Raw genomic sequence first — 19,660 nt, 5'->3', positions numbered from 1 at the left:
CAAATGCTCCCATGCAAAATTCTAAACTTTATTCACTTTTATTTATATATTTAACAATTCTAAAGTATTTACTTCTCGCTTTGACAAAAATGAAAAATATAGGAGCACTTTACTCTCTTTAGGAGAGAAGGGTTATATATACAGCTATGGAGAGATACTGGTTCCTCCTTTACATACAAAGAAAAATAATATTAATAAAAAAGTGCTTCATCGATCAAAAAAAGACTAAGAGCTGCAAGCATTTATTCACACTGTACATCACAGACCCCAAAAACCCGTATCATAACCTCTTGGCACCTGTCATTAGGAACTGCAGAATCTTAGACTTATTTTTGACTGTCTATTTGCACCACAAAACCACACAATGTTAGTGTGCAGAACTACACCACGTCCCCTAAGTCACACCTCTAATCGCCCACCTCCGAGGAAAAGCCAGAGACGGGAGCTGCGTGTTACCCCGTTCCCGCTCCAGCTCCCTCTGTTTTACACGACACAGCAATGCCTAGAGTCCTCTTCCAGATTTACCGCGCTGCTTCAGGAGCAAGTTCTTAGAGACACAACTCGACCAGAGAGCCCATCTTTTCCTTTGCTTTTCCCACCCGATGGTTTGCAAACCATTTCAAAACGCGTACCGGGGAGACGCTTTGTTACCAGACCCCTTCCCGTAAGGACACGGGCGGCTGTGCTAAGCCGGCCTCCTAGACCTTCACTTTTATCTTGTGAGTCTTCAGCTCAAACCGCAGCAGCGTGACAATCCTCGCAAAGGGTGTGGGAAGTTCAAACGCCAAACACAACATACCCTGTCATTTCTTCCCCATCAGATCTAATAAATATTCCCAGATGGTTTGCTCTGTGTGATCCTCACTTTGGCCTACGTGATTGTGACATTGCAGGGAAGGGATGCACTCCTCTCCCAAGACTTGTTAGATTTTTTTGACCTTTTATATTTAAAACTCTCAAATACTCCAGCAGGATTTTTGTGTTCTTGAGAATATCACAAGAGAAGCCCTAACTTAGTCTAGGCAATGCACTGTGAAGCAGGGTATCACCATACGCGTTTCCTCCTTGCCAAATTGCACTAAGCAGGCTCTATCGAAAGGGAAAAGGGGCTGAGTACCTAACGCTCATTTAAAAACATATATTCAAGAGATTCACACTTTAATGAGGTGACTTTAAAAGCGACTCAGATTGGGACAGAAGGAAGAAGGGGAATCCATGATGTGTTTTAGGTCTTTATATAATCCTCAGGCAGGTTTTTTCCTATCTGGAGTATATTGGATACAGACTGAAAAAGGAGGAGACATCCCAGGAATATGACAAGCACCAGTGCACTCACGGACTGAGCTCAGCGAAAATACCAGCATATCACAGTTGTTCTTTCGTTGTTGTGGATAGTCTCGTTAAAGTGCGGGTCTAAACAATAGCACGGCAGACTGTTTGTACGAACCATGACAAGTGCACTGCTCCAGAAGTAGCTTTGCGTTGAGTAAACCACCCTACAGCTGGGACAAGGATAGAAGTCGAAGGTCTTCTACTTTCCCACTGGGTTTAAATAACGACTTGCATTTACAGACCTTCAGATAGAGGCGCCAGTGTAAAACCAATCCCGGCTCGGCAGCCTGGTCAATCCCCTTCTCACCTCTCACAAACTCGCGCGCACTTTCCATAGCCGACGTTGTCCAGGTGTTTTCACTCAGAGCCACAGCCAGAGGGCTGACGGCGACAAAACATGTTGATTGTGTGTGTGAGCACAGAGCCGCTGAGCGTGGAAATCTGTGACTGATCCCCCCTTCACGCAGTGAGGATAACTAAGCCCACTCTAAGAACAGAGAGGGAGAGTGCTCTCTTGGGAAAGAGATTCCCATTTCTTCTAGCAGCAACGAGTTCCCAAACAGCAGTTTCTTGTTTGGAAGTAACAGGAGTGATTGAAAGCACTAGCACTGACGCTACAGGTATTCACTTTGCACACTGGCTGGGCTGGTTCCCCTCTTCTCCTTTCCTCCATAAAATCATCTGTCTGCAACACAGTTCAGCAGTGGGGCAGTTAAATACACAAGGGAAATCTGGTTCCGGTGCCAGCTCCCTTCCCACTTCCACAATCTTCCAGCAAACAAGCAAACATATATATATTATTATATATATATATACACACACACAGGCGCGTACACGCACACACATACACACAAATAGGACAGAAAGGAAAGGGAAATAGCTGGAAAAGGAGATTCCCACAATCCAGCGGTACGTCCTCGAGGTCTGTCCCACCGAGCAGTGTTCCACGCCCCAGCCTCCAAAGTGCACGGCTCCCTCCTCCTCCCAGCCTCAGCCCACCGAGAATGTGCATGTCTGTGCGGGGAAGAGTCGACACGGCTGCTTCCCGCTGCTTCTAGGCTGGAACTTTAATTAGACGTGGCAGTGATGGGTTTATCCAGTTCAAGATCAAGGCTGGAACTGCTTGGGTGCAAGCTGCTGTAGCATGATTTGCAGACTCTGCTGGGTTCAAAGAGCTGTTGACTAGGAACTGGCACCTTCTGGTTACAGCAACTGGAGCAGAACACATTTCCACAATTCCTTGCGTCAGGAACAGAGGAGAAACGGAAAAGAAAAAATTAGAAGCAGTTTAACGAAGTTACCCAAGTTCTAAAATTACACAGTTCATGGGTGCGATGGGGTCAGCCCTGGAGGCTGCAGTCGGCACTCCCTAAGTACCAGAATGCAAAGACTTCCCTCCCTCCAGAGCTTTAAGGCAGGGACAGCACAAAGGAACACAAAGCAAGCTACAGTAGAGAACTACAGCTCCTTTACCATCTCTACAGTGACTGCTCTTTCGCGCAGTATCGTCCTGCATCAAACTGGAGGGACCTTACCCCTCCAGGAAACGGGGCTAAGCTATCTCCCTTGGCCTGCAGGAGAACTCGGAGCTGCTCAGTGCTGTCACCGCTACCTTGTGGGCAGGTGGGTAAAAGAGAGGGACAGCAAACAAAGAGCCTTCCTCCGTAAGGACGTGGGGGATGTGGTGTTCTGGCCCCTGCTCACATCACTGATCCAGCTTTGCATTAAAGACATACTGGATCCTGCAGTCCTGGCAGGAGGAAAAAGTCTCTGCCCCTTTACTCTTCTAAAAGCGCGTGCTGGTAAGTACCAGCACAGACACATTTTCTTCCGTTTCTTTCAAGTGCACTGCTGGAAGGTTTAAGCATGGAACAGATGAAAAAAATAAAACCGGTTTTGCTTGATGCAATCGTCCCGCTGCCCCGACTGCGCAGTTCCTTTTGAGGTGCTCCCAGCAGTCCCCCACCTCTGCGTAAAGGAAACGGAGTCAACAAGGATCATGCAAAGCCACGGGGCGGGCAGCCAGGCACGTCATGCTCGGGGACAGTCACGCCACGCCGCGGGAGGGTGAGCAGTCTCATTCTGGTCAGGTGTCAGCTGGTGGAGGCACGCGAGCGCATGCACCTCACAGGAGGCGGGGAGAAGATTTAAGTCTTGAAAATAATTACGTTCTTCTTGCAGCCCCCCTCCAAACCTGCTGCTGATCAAGCTAGCCCGAGGAGCGCTGCGGCGCCCTATCCTCCAACCTCATCAATTCTTATAAGGAGCTCAGAACAGCACCCCAGGGACCTAAGTGTGCAAGTTTACCTCCAAGCCTGATGCCCTTTGCATTAACTCTTTGGCATCAGAATTTTCTGCCGTTATCTATGTGTGCTGGAAAAGATTTGTTGCCGCCAAGAGACTGACACAAAATTCTGCCTACACCCAGCAGCTTTGATTAATCCTTCATTGCCAAGAGATAAGATTCCCGGGTGCTGGTCAATGACGGGGAAAGAGGCAGCAGAGAAATCCCATTTCTCACTTCAGTGGGCTAATTTTCTCAGCTCCGCACAGCAGCTCCTGGTCTCAAAGCTATAACCCCAGCAGTAGGACACTCACAATGGCTAGCCGTTTTGCAGTGGTTTTGAAGTCTTCTTAAGGACCCTGTTAGGAATGACTATCAGAAAAAACAACAGGAGTGGAAACAACTCCGTGAGGTGTTACACAGAAACACCCTGAGGAAAAGCACCTCTGCTGCTCAAAGAACAATTCCCCTGCAGAAACTTACTGCAGATGGACGAGGTCAGAAAACAACCAGAGGGATTAAAACAAATATCTGGTTGTTGTAGCTCACCAGCTTCCTAACACATGCTTGTTTTTTTTTGTTGTTGTTGTTTTGTCTCTGTGTAGAGGACAGTGTTCTACAACTGTTCTCCCCTGAGCTTTGGAAAGCCCTGAACCACTCTCTCTTTTTGTCCCAGTGGTCTGCTGCCTTGCTTGAGAGATTAAGAGAGATGTTAACAACACTGGAGAAGTGAACTTTCCCCTTTGAGGACAGCTGACTTTTAAAATCATACCGCCAATACCTCTTCTTACTAACTCATGGGTGTTCATCCAGCTTTTTCTGACAGCAGCTCTCTACCAGCCTTGCTTTACCTGTTATTGCCACAGTACTTTCAGTCCTTCTAAAATCAGTGGCAATTTTTTCTGTCGACACATTGCACAGCTGCGCTAGAACTGCTTGGTAACATGTTGACCTCTCCCAAAATTAAGGCAAAAGGAGAAAGAATCAAAACTAAATGCACGATGGCTAAACTTGAAGGACAGCCTCTTCCCAGTTAGAACCGAAGCATTCTCTGTTACTCGAACACACGACCTACTGGTGGTGAGTGTTAGTGTAATCCACATCACAGTTCAAGCTACCAAAAGCCAAGCCCTAAATGCCTTTCTGTGGAAAGAGAAGCCTGTTTATATGAATCTAAACATCCAACAGTTTGTGCTAGCTGCCCACATTATTTCTAGTGATCTCTAGGCGAGTGAAAAATGGGGAATAGACCGAGTTAGTTTGGAGAAGTTACCAAGAAAATGCAGACAGACAACAGACAGAGGCTGTTGTAAATGCTCACCAGATTTGATCAACACGTTCAATGTCCCTGCAAGGAGGGGAGAAAGAGCTCAGAGGGGAACTAGCAAAAGAAGTAAATAGAGGCAATGAAAGAAGCTGGATAGTTTTTATTGTGCTCAAGTTGAAAATGTGGTTTTCAACTCATTTTCAGTCTCAAATAAGATGGAGAGCAGACTTATACTGGGTTTTATGAAAGTGCACACTAAGAAAATACTTGGTTGTGTTGTTGGTTAGGACGCCACTCCTCACTGGCCTCTACCACAAGCAATCGGAGCTTACACGGACGGCCTGCTCAACCCAGGTGAGGCATTGGAAAGACCAAGGAGCAAAGACACCAAAGAGAAATTTGCAACAAAACTTGAAACCCTGAATTTTAACTCCTCATGGTGTTGGGGGTGTTCAGTGTGTATACATTCAGGGCATACACATCCTCTAGGACTTCACCAGAGCCCAGGCCTAGGAAACTGAAATGTAGATGCTAAATGTCAGTCGGCCTAGGGAAGCAAGGAGGCAGGGTGACAATGACGAATGGGTACACCTCACAACAGACACCACTAGAGAAAGGACAAAGGAAAATGCCCTTTCAACTCTTATAAAACCCTTCAGACGTGTATCAGTGTATGCTCAGTAATTACACTTTTCATCTGAAGCCGTAAGGCACACTTAAATAGATTTGCACACACACAGCGAACATGAAACTTGAAAAAAAAAATCAAACCCATTCAACTTCCAATTCATTCTTCACCGGTTTATCTCTACAAGACCAAATGAAGCAAAATATAAAATGGACACAAGGTGTGTAAAATTATTTACTACTTCAAAAAGCAGCGAAGCATCAAAATGAGATAACTGCCGCTCATTTAAACGACAGTTCTTGTAATCGTTTTCTCACGTCCAGGAATGGGGATTTATTTGAAATATAACTAAGACAGAATTTCAGATTTCTAAATTTAGAGTATGATCTAATCAAAAGGCCCCTACCCCCCTGTTCTTCATTAAGCTCCTGCTGCTTGCATTATCTGTCGTAGCCTCTGTTACCAAGATGTTTGGCAAAGAATAATGCAGAGAACTTTTATTTCACATCTTTTCAGATTCTCTCACAAAAGCAATTTAATGAAAAGGAAGGAATGGTTAGAGAAGGAAAGGAGCAGGTTTTCAACCAGTAATGGAAAAAAGATGCTATTTGTGTATCTGCAGTACTGACTGCAAAGACAAGCCAGTATTTTTTATTATTTACACCCACTTAAGAAACTAAACAGCTAGCTGCCTCCAAACCCAGTTTGAGGAAAAAAAGGCAGGATCTGTTTAGGCCAGGGCGTAGTTGATGCCGCATCTGCCTTTTTAAACGTCTACTCTGAATGGACTGGAGCTAACAGGAGAAACTGTCCCGTTCTCCCAAAGCTCTCGGCTCCTTCGAGTGCGTACGCAATCCTCCTGCTCAAGCTACTACCCTGACATTCATCCTCGGAAAGGAACTTCATGCCAAAATAAAGCCCTGTCCTGGTTTAAAAGGAGAGGGGACAATTCAAGCCAGGACCTTGCCCCCTCCCTTCCATCCTCTGCTGACGCACAGGTTACCTGCAGTGGTGCTTCCTGCTGGCCAGCCAGAAGGTGCTGTCACAGCCATAGCAGTGCGCAGCGAGGTGGTCTGGAAGCCATCGTGTCACCTGGGAGGAAGAGCAGACAAATCTATCAGGGAGTGCACAGCTAATTAGAAACAAACCCATCTCCTTTGAGCTCACAAAGTCAAAGCACAGCACGATGAGGAAGTGCTTGTTCTATTTTAAGAGTACAAATTCAGTGTTCTTAGTAGTGAAAGAAAGACAGAAACCTTCCCCTTGAGAACTGATACACCGAATTCCCCTCAGACAAACAGAAATGAGGTCAGGAAGTCCAATTCCCTGGTTTCTCTGTGCTGTAGACGTATCCAGGCCAAGAACGTTCACCACGCGTGTGTCAGCGTAGGGCTCTGTGGGCTAGCCATCCCTTCCACAGCTTCAAAGAGCTCAAACACTGACAGCAGAGGGCTCATAGGCACAGGTACTGGTATTTAGAGTACGAGACGAGTGAAATGTGAGGAGGATAGCTCACAGGAAGCGGCACATGACCGAAGGCTGTAGGACAATTTGAATTACGAATATCCCATCCTACCGGAAGAATGAGCAATTCACAGGGATTTAGTCTGTACCTCTGTGTCCTGTTTATCCACCTGTTCCCAGCTGGCTTCAGAGAAAATCTCTGTGCTGCAGCGAGACAAGCAGTTCTGATCCAGATTGCTTTCCGAGTCGGGTATAGAAATCTGTTGGCAAACAAACACAGCTGAACAGAGCCTTCCCGTATTCCTACTTCCACACAAATAAAAACCGGACAGTCGTGGGGAGGAGTGGAAAGGGCAGCTCCTGCCGAGGAGGAGCAGGCTACATCCGCGTTGGCAGGGTGAACGTCAGAACCAGCCACCTGCCCACACGCGGCAGCGAAGGCGGGCACACCGCTCTGACCAGGCCTAAACGCCGCACGTTGTTTGTGCAGTGGTGAATCACAAAAAAAAATAAAAGAGAACAAACCCAACAGGTCAGCTGCTGACCCTCTGATGACAGGATGATGTGAGGCAGAATGGATTTAAAATCTGTTCTCCCCTCTTTTAGGACAATATTCTGGCAGCGCTTTGGGTGAGTAACCAAAAAACCTGTGGCTCCCATTTCGTAGTTCCATTTCCTTGCCAAGTCCGTTTCATTTTCAAAACTAATACAAGTAATGCATATATCCCTGCAAAAGTTCTGGAAAATAAAAGCCAAATCGTGCACGGGAAACTCAGAATTTGAGCCAGATATATTCCATGTACGTTTTTTTTGGGAATAATGCTTCCTTAATACAGTCTGGCCTGGTAGTGTTGTATTTTATCTGGCTTAAATACATCTCTACCAGTCCTTAAACTATGTGAAAAAATAATGCAGAAATCTTATGTCTTTTTGTGCCTGACAAATGGGCACCTCTGGAGCTGCAGAAGAAAGCCCTGTTACTCGCACGCTGAGGCAAACATAGAAGGCAGGGATCAGATTCTTAAAAATAATGAATTTTCCAGGGGACATCCCAGCCCTCCCTGCAGGTTCTGAATGCCCTTACAAAATGGGAGTGTAGTAAATTAAGCCAAAGCATCAAATTTCTCCAAGGACTCCAAGCTTTTGCCAGAAGAAGCCACACCCAATGTAAATGAGACTCGGCTGACGTGGACGCCCCAGAAGAGCCTCAGTGCTGTTATCTCTGTGAAGAGCCAAGATGGCCCGGAGGATTTTTCTCAACAAATGTACCTGGGACTATTCAGCACCTCTGCCACTTCTACACAATATTAAATTAAACAAACAGAAGTTGGAAATCACTTTATATTTATCCAAATATATTTTTTCAACTCTGTAGGTATTTAAAGCACATTAAATGTGCACGTAGGAAATTTTTGTATGTCAGCCTTGGGAGCTAGAGGCCAACACTGCATACCGTTCAGGCACACGGGCAGATGCACACTCAAAGATTCTCCTGCGCCTCCTCACCTTGCCCTTCATGCCCTTCCCTTCTCCCGTGCCTAGCTGCTTCCTCAGGTAGCCCTCCCCTCTTCTTCTCCTGTAGTTAAGTAATAACACTGGCCCTTTGAAAAAACAAGTTTTGCAGCAATGCACAGAACTGCTCTGTGCTGAAAGGCCTGGAGAGGACGAGCGGCTCTTTCGCTTGTTCTCCGAATCAGTGTTACATCCAACTGTATGCGGCCAGTGACTCTGCGTCCTTGGAAGTTTTGCTATTTATTAGTCAAAAGATGAGAAACTAGGTAAAAACTGGTAGGGGAGAAATACCTAGGGCAATTTAAAAATCCAATCCAACATATAGTGATGTAAAAAAACGTGCTAGCTCTTGAGATCTTGTACTCAAGTTATGCTTATTTCATTTCTGATTTTTAAATTTCCTTTGCAGCTGCAACTATGCAGATCATTTAAGCATGCTACAGAGAGCACGTTGGATTTGAGTCACACCTCGGATTTATTCTCTACTTTGTTCATTTTAAACACTTCCAAGTAAAATTACAAACATAGTTCAGAGGCTCTCTTAAAATTCTCAGTTTGTTAAGAAAAATCTCTTGCTGACATATGGCTGTCACAAAAGCTCTTAATTTGTTCTGGCTTACAAGCCATGAGCAAGCCATCCATCTGAAAAGGGGATGCCCTGAACTTCATGGTTCGGAGCTAACAATGCAGCCACTGCTGCCTCCTTCCTACCCTAAGCTGCAAAGCACCCAGAGAGCAGTCCCGCATTCCTGCCCCAGTAAATGACATTCACATCCTCAGAAAAGCGTCTTTCCCATGTATGAAAACAAAAGGAAAACAAGTAGTGTTTTGGAATAAGGCTAATGCAGCTATCTTAAGTATGTCTGGTTTTGTGCAAGCACGCTGCAAAACACGCTTCTAGAAATAAACCTTTGCTATATCCATGGTCGAACTGAAATACAGTGAAAATATTAGTCATCAGTACTGCTAGTTGCCAAGTACTCCAACCAGTTGTTTGCCCCTTTCCAGAATGACCTTGACAGGTTTCTAAAACTCTGTACGGCCAAAAAATCACCGCCTGACCAATGAGCCCTGAACTGACAATATGGTGAGATCCAGAACGTGACCGACTAGCCCGCTGTTTCCAGCAGTGGCCCAATTACCACCTCACTTACCACTTCGTCTCCATAATCACCATTGAGACGCAGGGAGCTGTTCAGGAACTGGCTCTCCAACCGGCTTTTCAACTCTTGCACTTGCTTCTTCAAGGTCTCCACTTCTTGCTGATGCCCGGTTTCTATCTGGCGCAGGCGCTGCTGGATAACATCGGTGTAGACGGGCATCCCATCATCGTCCAGGTGACTTCTGGCGGGTTGGTCTGGGCTGCTGGCTGCCTGCTGCTTCCCCAGATGGCTAAACAGCCATTTTTGGTGCAAGTTCCGCAAGTGAAACTGCGCGGAACTACAGCTAGCTGCCGAGACCTGCCGACTCAGAGAGGCCTTGATCCTGCCGTCCTCCCCGTTCACGCAATGCCCGTTTGTCGCGTGGTATTTCTGCATGATGCTAAACCCCACGGGCTTCTCGGTCATCTTGTTCTCGGGCTCCAGCTCTCCATTACAGACAATCTCATCTTTACATTCAGCTAAAGGCAAGGCACAAGGGGAAGGCATCGGGAGGTGCGTGCTGCTGCTACCAGAAGTCCTATGTGCTTTTGTGCCCAGTTTTTGAAGCTCTATCATGCTTTCCCCCTCTGGCCTGTTCTCAATAGTTCGCGAGAGTTCGTCAGCACTGTTGTTGATCGGGTGAGGTCTGTGGCACGGACCCTTAGCAATCAGCTCCTGCTTGGCTTCACTCTCTGTTAAGGTTTCCGTAGAACTTTCGATGTTGGATGTTCTTGCCTCGGGTGGGATTGTGAGAGGTAATGGAAGGCTGGCCTGCAATGTGCTGTACGGGCTCTCTGCTTCTCCTTCAAGCTTGCTAACACCTTCCTCCGTGTTCTTCTGAGTGTCTCTGTTTACAGAACTCTCCGAAGGAACAGTCGATAGTCCTTTCACCTGAGGTAACTTCTGGATAGTGTTACTGAGATCAGTCTGTTCATCCTGGTGTCCTCTAAGCTCAGAAGCACCTTGTGATACTGGATGTGGATTGTTCATGACAACACCTCTATCCACCTCCGTCTTTTCACAGAGGTCACTGACATACCCATGCAGATTTTCAGTCCTCTTCTCCTTCTCCAGGGCAATCTCATCCGCTTTACCTGCTGGCTCTAGGCTGCCCCTTAAGTGCTCCTCCAGACCAACATCATCTTTAGTGGCCTCTTGCAAAATGTTCTCCATCTGTCCCTCTGCCACACCGGCTGCAACAGAAAGCTCTGCTCCGACCAGAGCCCTGCCTTGTTTACTCAGGCTGTCTCCATCAAATGGATCGTCCCCGGGGTTCCCGAGGCTGCTCAGCTCCAGGGACCGGCGGTGCTCTTGCCACTTCTCGTTTAGGCTGGGGTCGCTACTGCGTCGATTGGTTGTAGGCACGCTGCTATCACAGGCTGTCGTCAGATTGTCAAATGATCTTGTCTTTGGTAACCTATAAAAGTACAAATAATCAGAATCCAAACTCAGAGATTTTTTTGTTTCATTTTTAAAAATTTTTATGTTCAGCTACTATAGTTTAAAAACTCCCCCCACAATTAGGACAGTAACAATCTGCTAATAAACGGACTTCTGTGAAGTATTATTTAGGAGCACATTTTGACCATCTGTAGTGCAAAGTTGCTTCAGTACTTTTTTTTTTGTTTGCCATCAGGAAAATATGTTGAATCAGACTTCAAACATTCCCACAACAGTCCCTTTACCACAAAGCACAAATGCTTACAGGCTTGTCACACCTCCTAATTAACATGTGTTCAGAATCATTTTACAAAAAAAAAAAAAAAGCAAAGAAAGTTATGCAACACAGAAAAAGAACTGAAATTCAAGATAGCCAAATAAAAGCTCATATCCCACAAGGATATGAGGAATCTCACAAAGCTATGCAATACCCAGGGCTTCATTCTACTTGCTAATCTTCTTTCTGATTCAATGTATTTGTTACGCTATGACCTCTGAAACTTAACAGCTTTCAAAACAAACAAGGAAAGACTGCTTTTGGTCAGTCAAACAGCCCCACAAATAAGCCTGTGAAAAATACTTCCCTCCCACAACAAGTATTCTCCTCTTTACATCCCACAATATTCTCTGTTGATCTTACTTTACAGGATGGGATTTCTGGGCTCTAGGCTCACCTGCCCAGAGGCTGATCTTCAGGGCTAGAGCCTGGAACAGGGTATGGGGCACAGGTGTCATCAGCAGGCGTGGAGGGGGAAGAGCACGGCAGGTAAACAGCACTCCAGAGCATTAAATTACGCACATGGCACACTGGATACAGCACCTGAGAGAGGAAAACACACACAATGTTCAGAAACCGCAACTCTTTGCTCCCAAGGTGCAAAAAGATGTTCACATCTGATTGGGGCACTCCTGGTTTGTTATTCAGGTTTGCAGCTGGGAGGCTTTGTTAGATCTTTAGATACCTCTGAAGGCCAATGAGCAGCTATGGCATTTCTAATCAGCTGCACTTGGATATATAATTACCTTCTCTGTCAGAGGCAGAGGCTGAGGGATAACAATGCCGGCTTTCAACTTCTCATGAATGAATTACTGCAATGTGCTCTCTGTGAATCTACACCTTAATAACGCTTTTGAGCAATTTAAACTGCTGAAGAATTCAGTGGCCCATTGTTAGCGCAGAGATTTCCTCGTACTTTGTGTTACAGTGCGCCATACGAGAGCTGAACTAATAACCTCTTTCTACAGGCTCCAATTCATCAAAGCTAACCCTGTCTTTAATGGAAGCACTCACATGTGAAAAATTAAGTACATGCAGAAACACTTTTGCTGAACAGGCAGCTTGTTCTTAAAAGGGATTCCTTGACTGTGGAAGATGCTTTCTATTTCAATTTAAGAACACCTTGAATCTCTCTATCAATTCCACTGTTTTCCCAGGCAACTTTCTTTTGGAAAAGCAGGGAACGGCAAAGAAACAAGTGAATCAGAGGGAGGGATGTGGGGTGGCTTGGTTTGGTGGATGCTGCTCTTAAATGACTGTGGTTTTAGAACAGATGTGGTTACATCAGTGAGGCACCTATTAAACGCTGAATTAAAAAAAAAACAAAAAACAGGAAGAAATGAATACAAGATATGAAATTACCAAAACTTCTATGGACAGAAAAATTATCCTAATTAGCTTAGTATACCAGTGTACCAATTACTGAGAACACAGGCCAAATCACAAGACTACACCTGTACTGTAGGGTACAGCATGTAAAGGCAGCCCAGGGACAGAACAACTGCCTGGCTGCACTGCCTGTTTTAAGCTCTCTGAGCTCCTCCTGGGTAAACTTGCTGGTATTTTCTGGGAAAACTTAAGATGCCCCCATAGTTCTAAACATCCTCACAAGCCATATTTATCTGCAGCGTCTCATGCTTTTGGCTATCACATCCACATCCACTCTTGTCATGACAATGTCAGGCTGAAAAGTCTTGAAGGGCTCTCTTTGCTGCTGCCTGTCACAATGACAAATGGGATCTGCACTGGCTGCAAGTACGGTGTCTACGGGAGACAGACAGTGACAGAGGGCTGATGTGAATATTAAATTTATCTTTTTATAACAAATGTAGACAAACTCTTTCCCACTAAGCCAAGCCTTAATCTTCTTCTGAGGAACAATTAAAAACCACGTCTATCATATGCAAAAACATTGCATAGTCCTTATAGTTAGGTTTACGGTATCTGATACTTTTATAAACAAAAAGCGTTTAAATATTTATAAAAGTCTTTGCCATCTAGTCATGGTGACCTTTGATGATTGACTGTTTGTTTACATGCCATGCCTATCATATTGCATCTCTGTCTAAATCCCTTACAAGCCCTTTCATCAAATACCCAAAAAAAGGTAACTGCAAGCCCCTTCCTGGAAGCTTCAGTGAGCTATTACTATGGATAAGCCAAACCGAAAATGTGAAAGTATTAAGAGAAACACAGATATGCTAAATAATCCTAGTTACTTTTTCTGTTTAGATTTAGATTTAATATAGACAAAGTGTCTAGGTCTGTATGCAATTTTATGGCACTCCTCTGGCATAGTTTAGTTCTCTAGAAAGGTCTATTTGTCAAACACAGAAATGTTTTCTGTTACCAAAAAAAAAAAAAAAGGCAAAATATTTAGTTACAGAAAATGTGTGTCTAGCACAGAGAAATTTCTGAGGTTGCATTTGACATTCCTCAAATATCAGCAGACCTAACGCAAGACTTGAAACACAAGACTGAACAGAGCGTCCAACTGTAAATATCGAGGAGGAGAGCTGAGGCATTTCCAGAAATGTGTACCATCTCTACGCTGCGTTCCTGGTGCCAGTGAACCCACAGGATGTCCCACTGCTACAGCCTGGGTATCTCCTTAAGGCACACACTTCTGCAAACATTATACTTGCAAGCCCTTTGAGGGACTCTCCCATGTGGAAGGGATTACAGGATACATACAGATTCAGACTGGGAGGAGTAGAGCAGGTTTTTGAAGGCTTTGTTTGCTGCCCGCAGCAAAGACCAGACAGAACAGGTCCGTTCCTGAGTGTGTTTTTCTCCTCTCTCTTTCGCATTGTTGCACAGGAATGTACCAAAGAGGCAAGAGTAGGTGTGCTGCACCAATTTGACCTGCAGAGACCAATACAAATACAGTCATATGGCAGAAGATATCAGGCTTAACGCTTAAGAAGCAAGAAATCTTTCCTTCGCAGGGCAATACACCCCTTCCCAAAGACTGACCTACAAATATACCTGATTTTTTTTGCATGTCTCCTTATAAATTAATTGCAAAAGATTCAAGATTCAAGAACAGAGGCATCTTTTAAAGTCATAGCTAAAAACTCAAGGAAAAAGTATACAAAATAAAGACAAAATACTTGTTCACACTCAAGTTTGAAAGTGTTGCCAGTTCAAAACTCACAGACCAGGAGGACAGGCAAGGAAGCCCAATACCTCTGTTACAAAACACTAATGCAGCAGGCAAAGAACGGCAGGAAAAAGTGTTAATTTCTGTGTCGGTATAAATGCCCGCAGCACACACATCTGGATCGTTAGTCACTCTAATTCTGTGGTCTGACCAAACAGCTTGACATGAGCCTAATAGTCCCAGTAGTCCCCGTGACTGTGCACTAACAGCTAGGGGTTTTGCTCGAAGGTGGCAAGACCACCACGGGTATGTTCACACGTAGCTCCTGTAGATTAGCAGCGAGCTCTGAAGCCAGTTATAAGCTTACGTATCTTATTTCACAACCAAGCTAAGCTTGAACTGGACATAAACTCTGTTCCATGGCTGAGCTGGCAAGTGGTAATGCAAGGCGGCTGCAATCACAGGAACGTGCTTTAAATCTCTCAGTGGATCAGACACTCCATAAAAGCTTTCAGTCTTCAGATTGCTAGTTCTGTAGTCAGGGACTGCCACTTCCCCACAAACCTGCTTTCTGGCCTTGAAAACTGATTTTGACAGTCCGAGGCCAATTTCTAATAGGAGAGCTGTCCAATTCCAAAGAAAATAAACACAGCTAAACACATTTTCAGCTCAGAAACACAAAAGCTGAATGGAAAGGTAAAACAGGGGTTGTTTTCAGAGGAGTCGTCTTCAACTCAAAATGGGATCAAACTAGGGGGAAGTTTATATCACCAGTAAACATTTCTTTTTTTTTTAATGTTGCGTGGATGCATTATACTGAACTTATTTCAGCACCTCCTAGGTGAAACTATGAAATTAATATTATTTATTTATTTATTTAAAGTTTAAAACAAATCCTGAAGGGTCCTGCTTCTGTTTTAAGAGTGAACAGATCTCAAGCTCCAGGAAGCATACAAGGACTTCTGTCTGTTGTATCAGGGCAGTTTTCCCATTTCCTTTATCAGGCTGCAGCATATCACAGATAGATGGGAAAATCAAAAACCCCTCAGGGCTCTTTAGTGTGTTAGTACTAGGTACTGGTTTAGAAGCAGTCTATAAAACAGCAATCTCTCAAGCCACAACTCACAAGGAATGCTTCGTTAAACTCGAAAGAGCAAGGGAACTGCCTCTGGAGCTGATGGACGCAGTCCAGCCACTGTAAAAACACTGGGCAGCGCTCATTTAGGTCATCCGAATTCTCACCATGGCCACAGCGATCTGCAAACTTGTGGCCAAAATCCAGCCACTCCGTCTCCACTAGCACCTGGAAACCCTGCAGAAATGAGAGTACAGATGAAAAGTTCCTCTTTTTCTTTGGTTCAATTTGCTAAGACAATTCAACACCCGTGGGAATCATCTTATTGCTGGGTCCTCACTCCGTCTGACTTCCCCTCAGCATTAGCCCCATCGCTTCTTTTCTACTTTACCTAATGCCTCTGTAACATGAAATGCTGCACAATGAAATCAGGACATGCAAACTAAAAGGGCAAAGCACATTTCAAAACTAGCGCCTAGCTGAGCACCTGGACGTGACACCTAGTCTTACAGGACCTAAACCCTACCACGTGTTAGGAAGGCCTTGCTTCTTAGCGGAAAGAAAAATTGTAGAGCATGTTTATTGAGTCAATGGTTGTAACGTAAAACAAAGAAAAGCTGATAGCTGTAAAGCCTGAAATGTGACAACGATGAAGACTCAATTTTCTAAACATTTCTGATCCTTGTGCAGACAGCTACAGTACATGGCTTCCTCTGATGCAGTAGGGAAAAGGAAGGCAGGCAAAAGACATGTACAGAGGAACTCTGCACTTTGAACAGGAATGACAACACTGAGTAGGAACTATGAGGAGGTTCTGTGCTGACGACAGAGCAGCATGTTTTGACCTGATAAACACTGACTTCTAAAACCAATGTGCAAAAGGATCTGAGGAAGACTCCACAGTTTCCTCCAAAAGGCATTGCTACATTAAACTGCTGGTACTTCTGTGTCTGAGGTTTTGAGCAGCAGTTTTTAGCACAGTGTTCAGACACATGCTTCTGTTCTAGACAACAAAGACATTTTGCATGTGGGCTGGTAGATGGAACCCAGCCATCACATATCCCACAATGCTGAAAAGTGATAGAAGAAAAACCAGGCTGAAAAATCAACTGAATTATACCTAAGCAACAAAGGACAATGAAAAAATGAAACTGGAAAAATACGCAGCTGAGAAATCTAGAAAAGAGAAAAGCTTTGTATCAATAGTTGACTGAGAAACTGCAACGATGCCAGAAGCACTCTCTATTCTGTATCTCTACCGTAAATACAGAGAAGCACACACCACGACTAGGCAGTTATTGCAAAAGGGGAAAATATAATCTGCTCTTGAATTACAGACTCTATTTACAAGTATATGTAACTGTATCTGCAGACTACTGTAAACTCCTGCTAGCTTTGGTACTTCTTCTAGTAGAAAAACCTGTAATCATTTTTTTACAGACTTCCTTGGAGAGGAACCCAAACTCGATAACCACTTCATGCATTAACCGATGGTTTACAAACCTCTGTGGTCCTGTAATATGGATCTAGCAGCAGTTTGGCCAGCGCCACTATCTGGGGGGTTCGGTCCCAGCCATCGGAGCAGTGCACCAAGACAGGTCGCTGGTCTCGGTCCACAGCATGAACCACGAGTAGCGCAGACTTCAGAAGCACAGATAAGTGCTGCAGCCACTTGGTACTTTCCAGAGCTGATAACCAACTAGAGGAAAAGAAACGAGGACAACTGTTGTTCTTTTAAAATGCTTCCAGGTTTGGATCTCTGAATCCATCAAATCAAAGCACAACCGTGATTCAATTTGTATTTGAATAAACTGTGAATGTCATTCTCGAATATTTTTCATTTATATCTACGCTTTCCTGGATTTGTAAGAAACACGGCCGTGCAGCCCACCTGAGGAACAGCCGGTTTGTGGCACGTGGCTTGCTGCACACAACTTGCAGGAAGAAACACTTGCCCAGCACAACACATCCCCAGCAATGGCCAGCACAAGCACTGCTGCTAACCGCTACTTTCATCAGACTCCATTCTTTGGAGCTTAGGATTCAGATTACCCTACACTTCTGGTATCAGTGGCAGATCTTGGGACTCTGCCATATCCCCAGGACAACTCTGTGCTGCAAGGAAAGTTTGGAACCTGAGGTGCCTTTGCTATCACCCACATCTCAACTACTGCCAGGCTTTCCAAGGTGTGCAGTAGGTATCTAAAGAACCAGAGCAGTATGAAGGTTTTCAGATTCAGCTCAGTAAGGGTGGCCATTTGAGTGACAATCAGCAACAAATTCAAAGCAGAGAGACCTGGTAGGAGAAACAGGACTGGTGAAACTACGGTGTCCTAATGAAGACCCAACCTCAGAGGCTCCTGAGGTGGTGGGCCAACTAGAGGCTGATTATCCCATAGCACCGGAGGGTTATGTTCCCTGAAAGGACACTATAAATGCATGAAATACATGGAACACCACTAGATTTTTTTTGAAGGAGAGCCAGGCTGCAAAGATTAAAGATCTGGGAATAGCAGGCTAGACTAAGTGCTAGCACTCAAAAGCACACATGAAAGTAGTAACATTCTGGGATCAAAATTCAGGGCTGAATTATAATCCCAGATCTCATTTTCTAAATTCTCTTCAGTGACAATAATCCAACAACTTCCTTTAGCTCAAATTCCATGGAAATGAAAAATACAGCTTACCATTTTTACACAAGAAAGTCAATAAGGGAAAAAAACCACTGCATTTCAGTTTACAAAACAGCAGCAAAAGAATGCGGTTACAGAAAGATGTAAGAAATGCCAAAAACACCGAACATCCACTTACTTTCCTGGATCTGGCATTTGTGTGCAGAGCAAACGCAGGGACTGAAAGCTCTTCCGGATAGAATGAATGTTTGCCATTCCCATGAATACTACTTCACAGTTTGGATAATACTCTGTAGGGAAATATCAAGAAAGAGGGAAGAAACTGAAAACTGCACTTAGCTTAATTTCTATAAGAAGCTTTTTCATAAAAACAAACCTCTGGTGCTGTGGACAGATGAAATAACCTGTTTACAAATATTCTGTAGGGAAAAACTAGCGCTTGGACTTCAGCAGGTGTTCCAGGCATTACAACAAAACAAGCAAAACAGGAAACAGCAAAGTGTTTCTGTATTTGTTTTCGGTGTTTTGCTTCACATCACAAAAAGCAGAGTACAAACCTATGGGAACAGTGATACTGCTGCACTAGGGGTTACAGAATGTTCTTCAAGAGACTGAGAAGCATAAAAATATTTAACTGGTAATTTATGGATGCTCTGTAGTTTGGTAAACTAATTTATATTTTTATAAAAGTTACATTTTCGCTTTCCTAACTACTCCAAAAAGCTGCTTTATTTTGAGTTTTTCTATTACGAGGAACAAGCAATACATGAGAAATATTCGAAGGAAAGCAGAAGATAATGGAATTACTGAGCTTTCCTTCAGACGTTGCCATGATATGTACTCAAGCAACTTGGCTATACTGGGGAAGCAGTTTCAGTACAGACAGTGGCCACTAGTTAGAGGGAGCACCCAAGAAGCTGCAGAAAAATACTAACTAGTCACTCCTAGACCTAGCTTTGCTCTGTATCAGTGCTTCTTTGCACAAAAATGATGACATGATAGCGATAAAATGACCTTTCCTACAACAGAAATAAAGTCAGGATTTAGAACACTGGATACTGACTGCTTGTAAAAGAAAATCCGGTACTCTTTTAAAATAGAATATTTGTTTTAAGAAATCATTTGATTTCTTAAAATCATTTCAGAATCATTCGATTTCTTAAATGCCCAACAAATTCTGCCCAAACCAGAAACATCCTGTTAGGGATAAAATAGGTAACTCCAGTCCAAAGTGACTGACAGTATCAGAATATCTAAGTATTTTTTGTCTTTTTTACTGAATTATATTTTATATAAAACACAACATAACTGAGATTTTTTTTTTATACTGAGAGAAGCAAACTTGGCAATACCTGGAGAAAATGTATCAGCAAAAAGGATGTACTTAATGCAAGTCAAATTTATTAAAGGTGACACTTAAGCTGTTTGGAAATTTTCTACAAAGAATTCAAGAATCAATATATATGAAAAAAAATATTAAACTTCTTGTATACCTCGCTTTTC

At 44.0% G+C, this 19,660-nt stretch overlaps 1 protein-coding gene across 15 annotated transcripts in view; it reads right to left on the bottom strand.

Annotated features, from left to right (window-relative positions):
- Window positions 1–19,660, bottom strand: part of MTMR3 (myotubularin related protein 3) — a 91,907-nt gene that overhangs the window by 10,747 nt on the left and 61,500 nt on the right. For 7 of the 15 annotated variants that reach the window (XM_083804084.1, XM_083804085.1, XM_083804086.1 and 4 more), the window contains 10 exons: window positions 18,336–18,447; window positions 17,028–17,223; window positions 15,576–15,761; window positions 14,041–14,211; window positions 11,744–11,889; window positions 9,642–11,046; window positions 7,125–7,235; window positions 6,515–6,603; window positions 4,938–4,964; window positions 2,105–2,571 (listed from right to left, as the gene is read on the bottom strand). In XM_083804084.1, the coding sequence (XP_083660210.1) occupies window positions 2,400–2,571; window positions 4,938–4,964; window positions 6,515–6,603; window positions 7,125–7,235; window positions 9,642–11,046; window positions 11,744–11,889; window positions 14,041–14,211; window positions 15,576–15,761; window positions 17,028–17,223; window positions 18,336–18,447 (2,615 nt within the window). In that variant the 3' untranslated portion in view covers window positions 2,105–2,399. Of the gene's footprint in view, window positions 1–2,104; window positions 2,572–4,937; window positions 4,965–6,514; window positions 6,604–7,124; window positions 7,236–9,641; window positions 11,047–11,743; window positions 11,890–14,040; window positions 14,212–15,575; window positions 15,762–17,027; window positions 17,224–18,335; window positions 18,448–19,660 lie in introns of those variants that run through there. The other 8 variants (XM_083804078.1, XM_083804091.1, XM_083804079.1 and 5 more) reach the window with 5 other exon arrangements.

The sequence above is a fragment of the Anser anser genome, assembly GCF_964211835.1.
Source record: "Anser anser genome assembly, chromosome: 18".
Lineage (NCBI taxonomy): Eukaryota > Metazoa > Chordata > Aves > Anseriformes > Anatidae > Anser > Anser anser.
The sequence above is the reverse complement of the archived record's forward strand: the minus strand, read 5'-3'. Positions and strand labels throughout refer to the sequence as shown.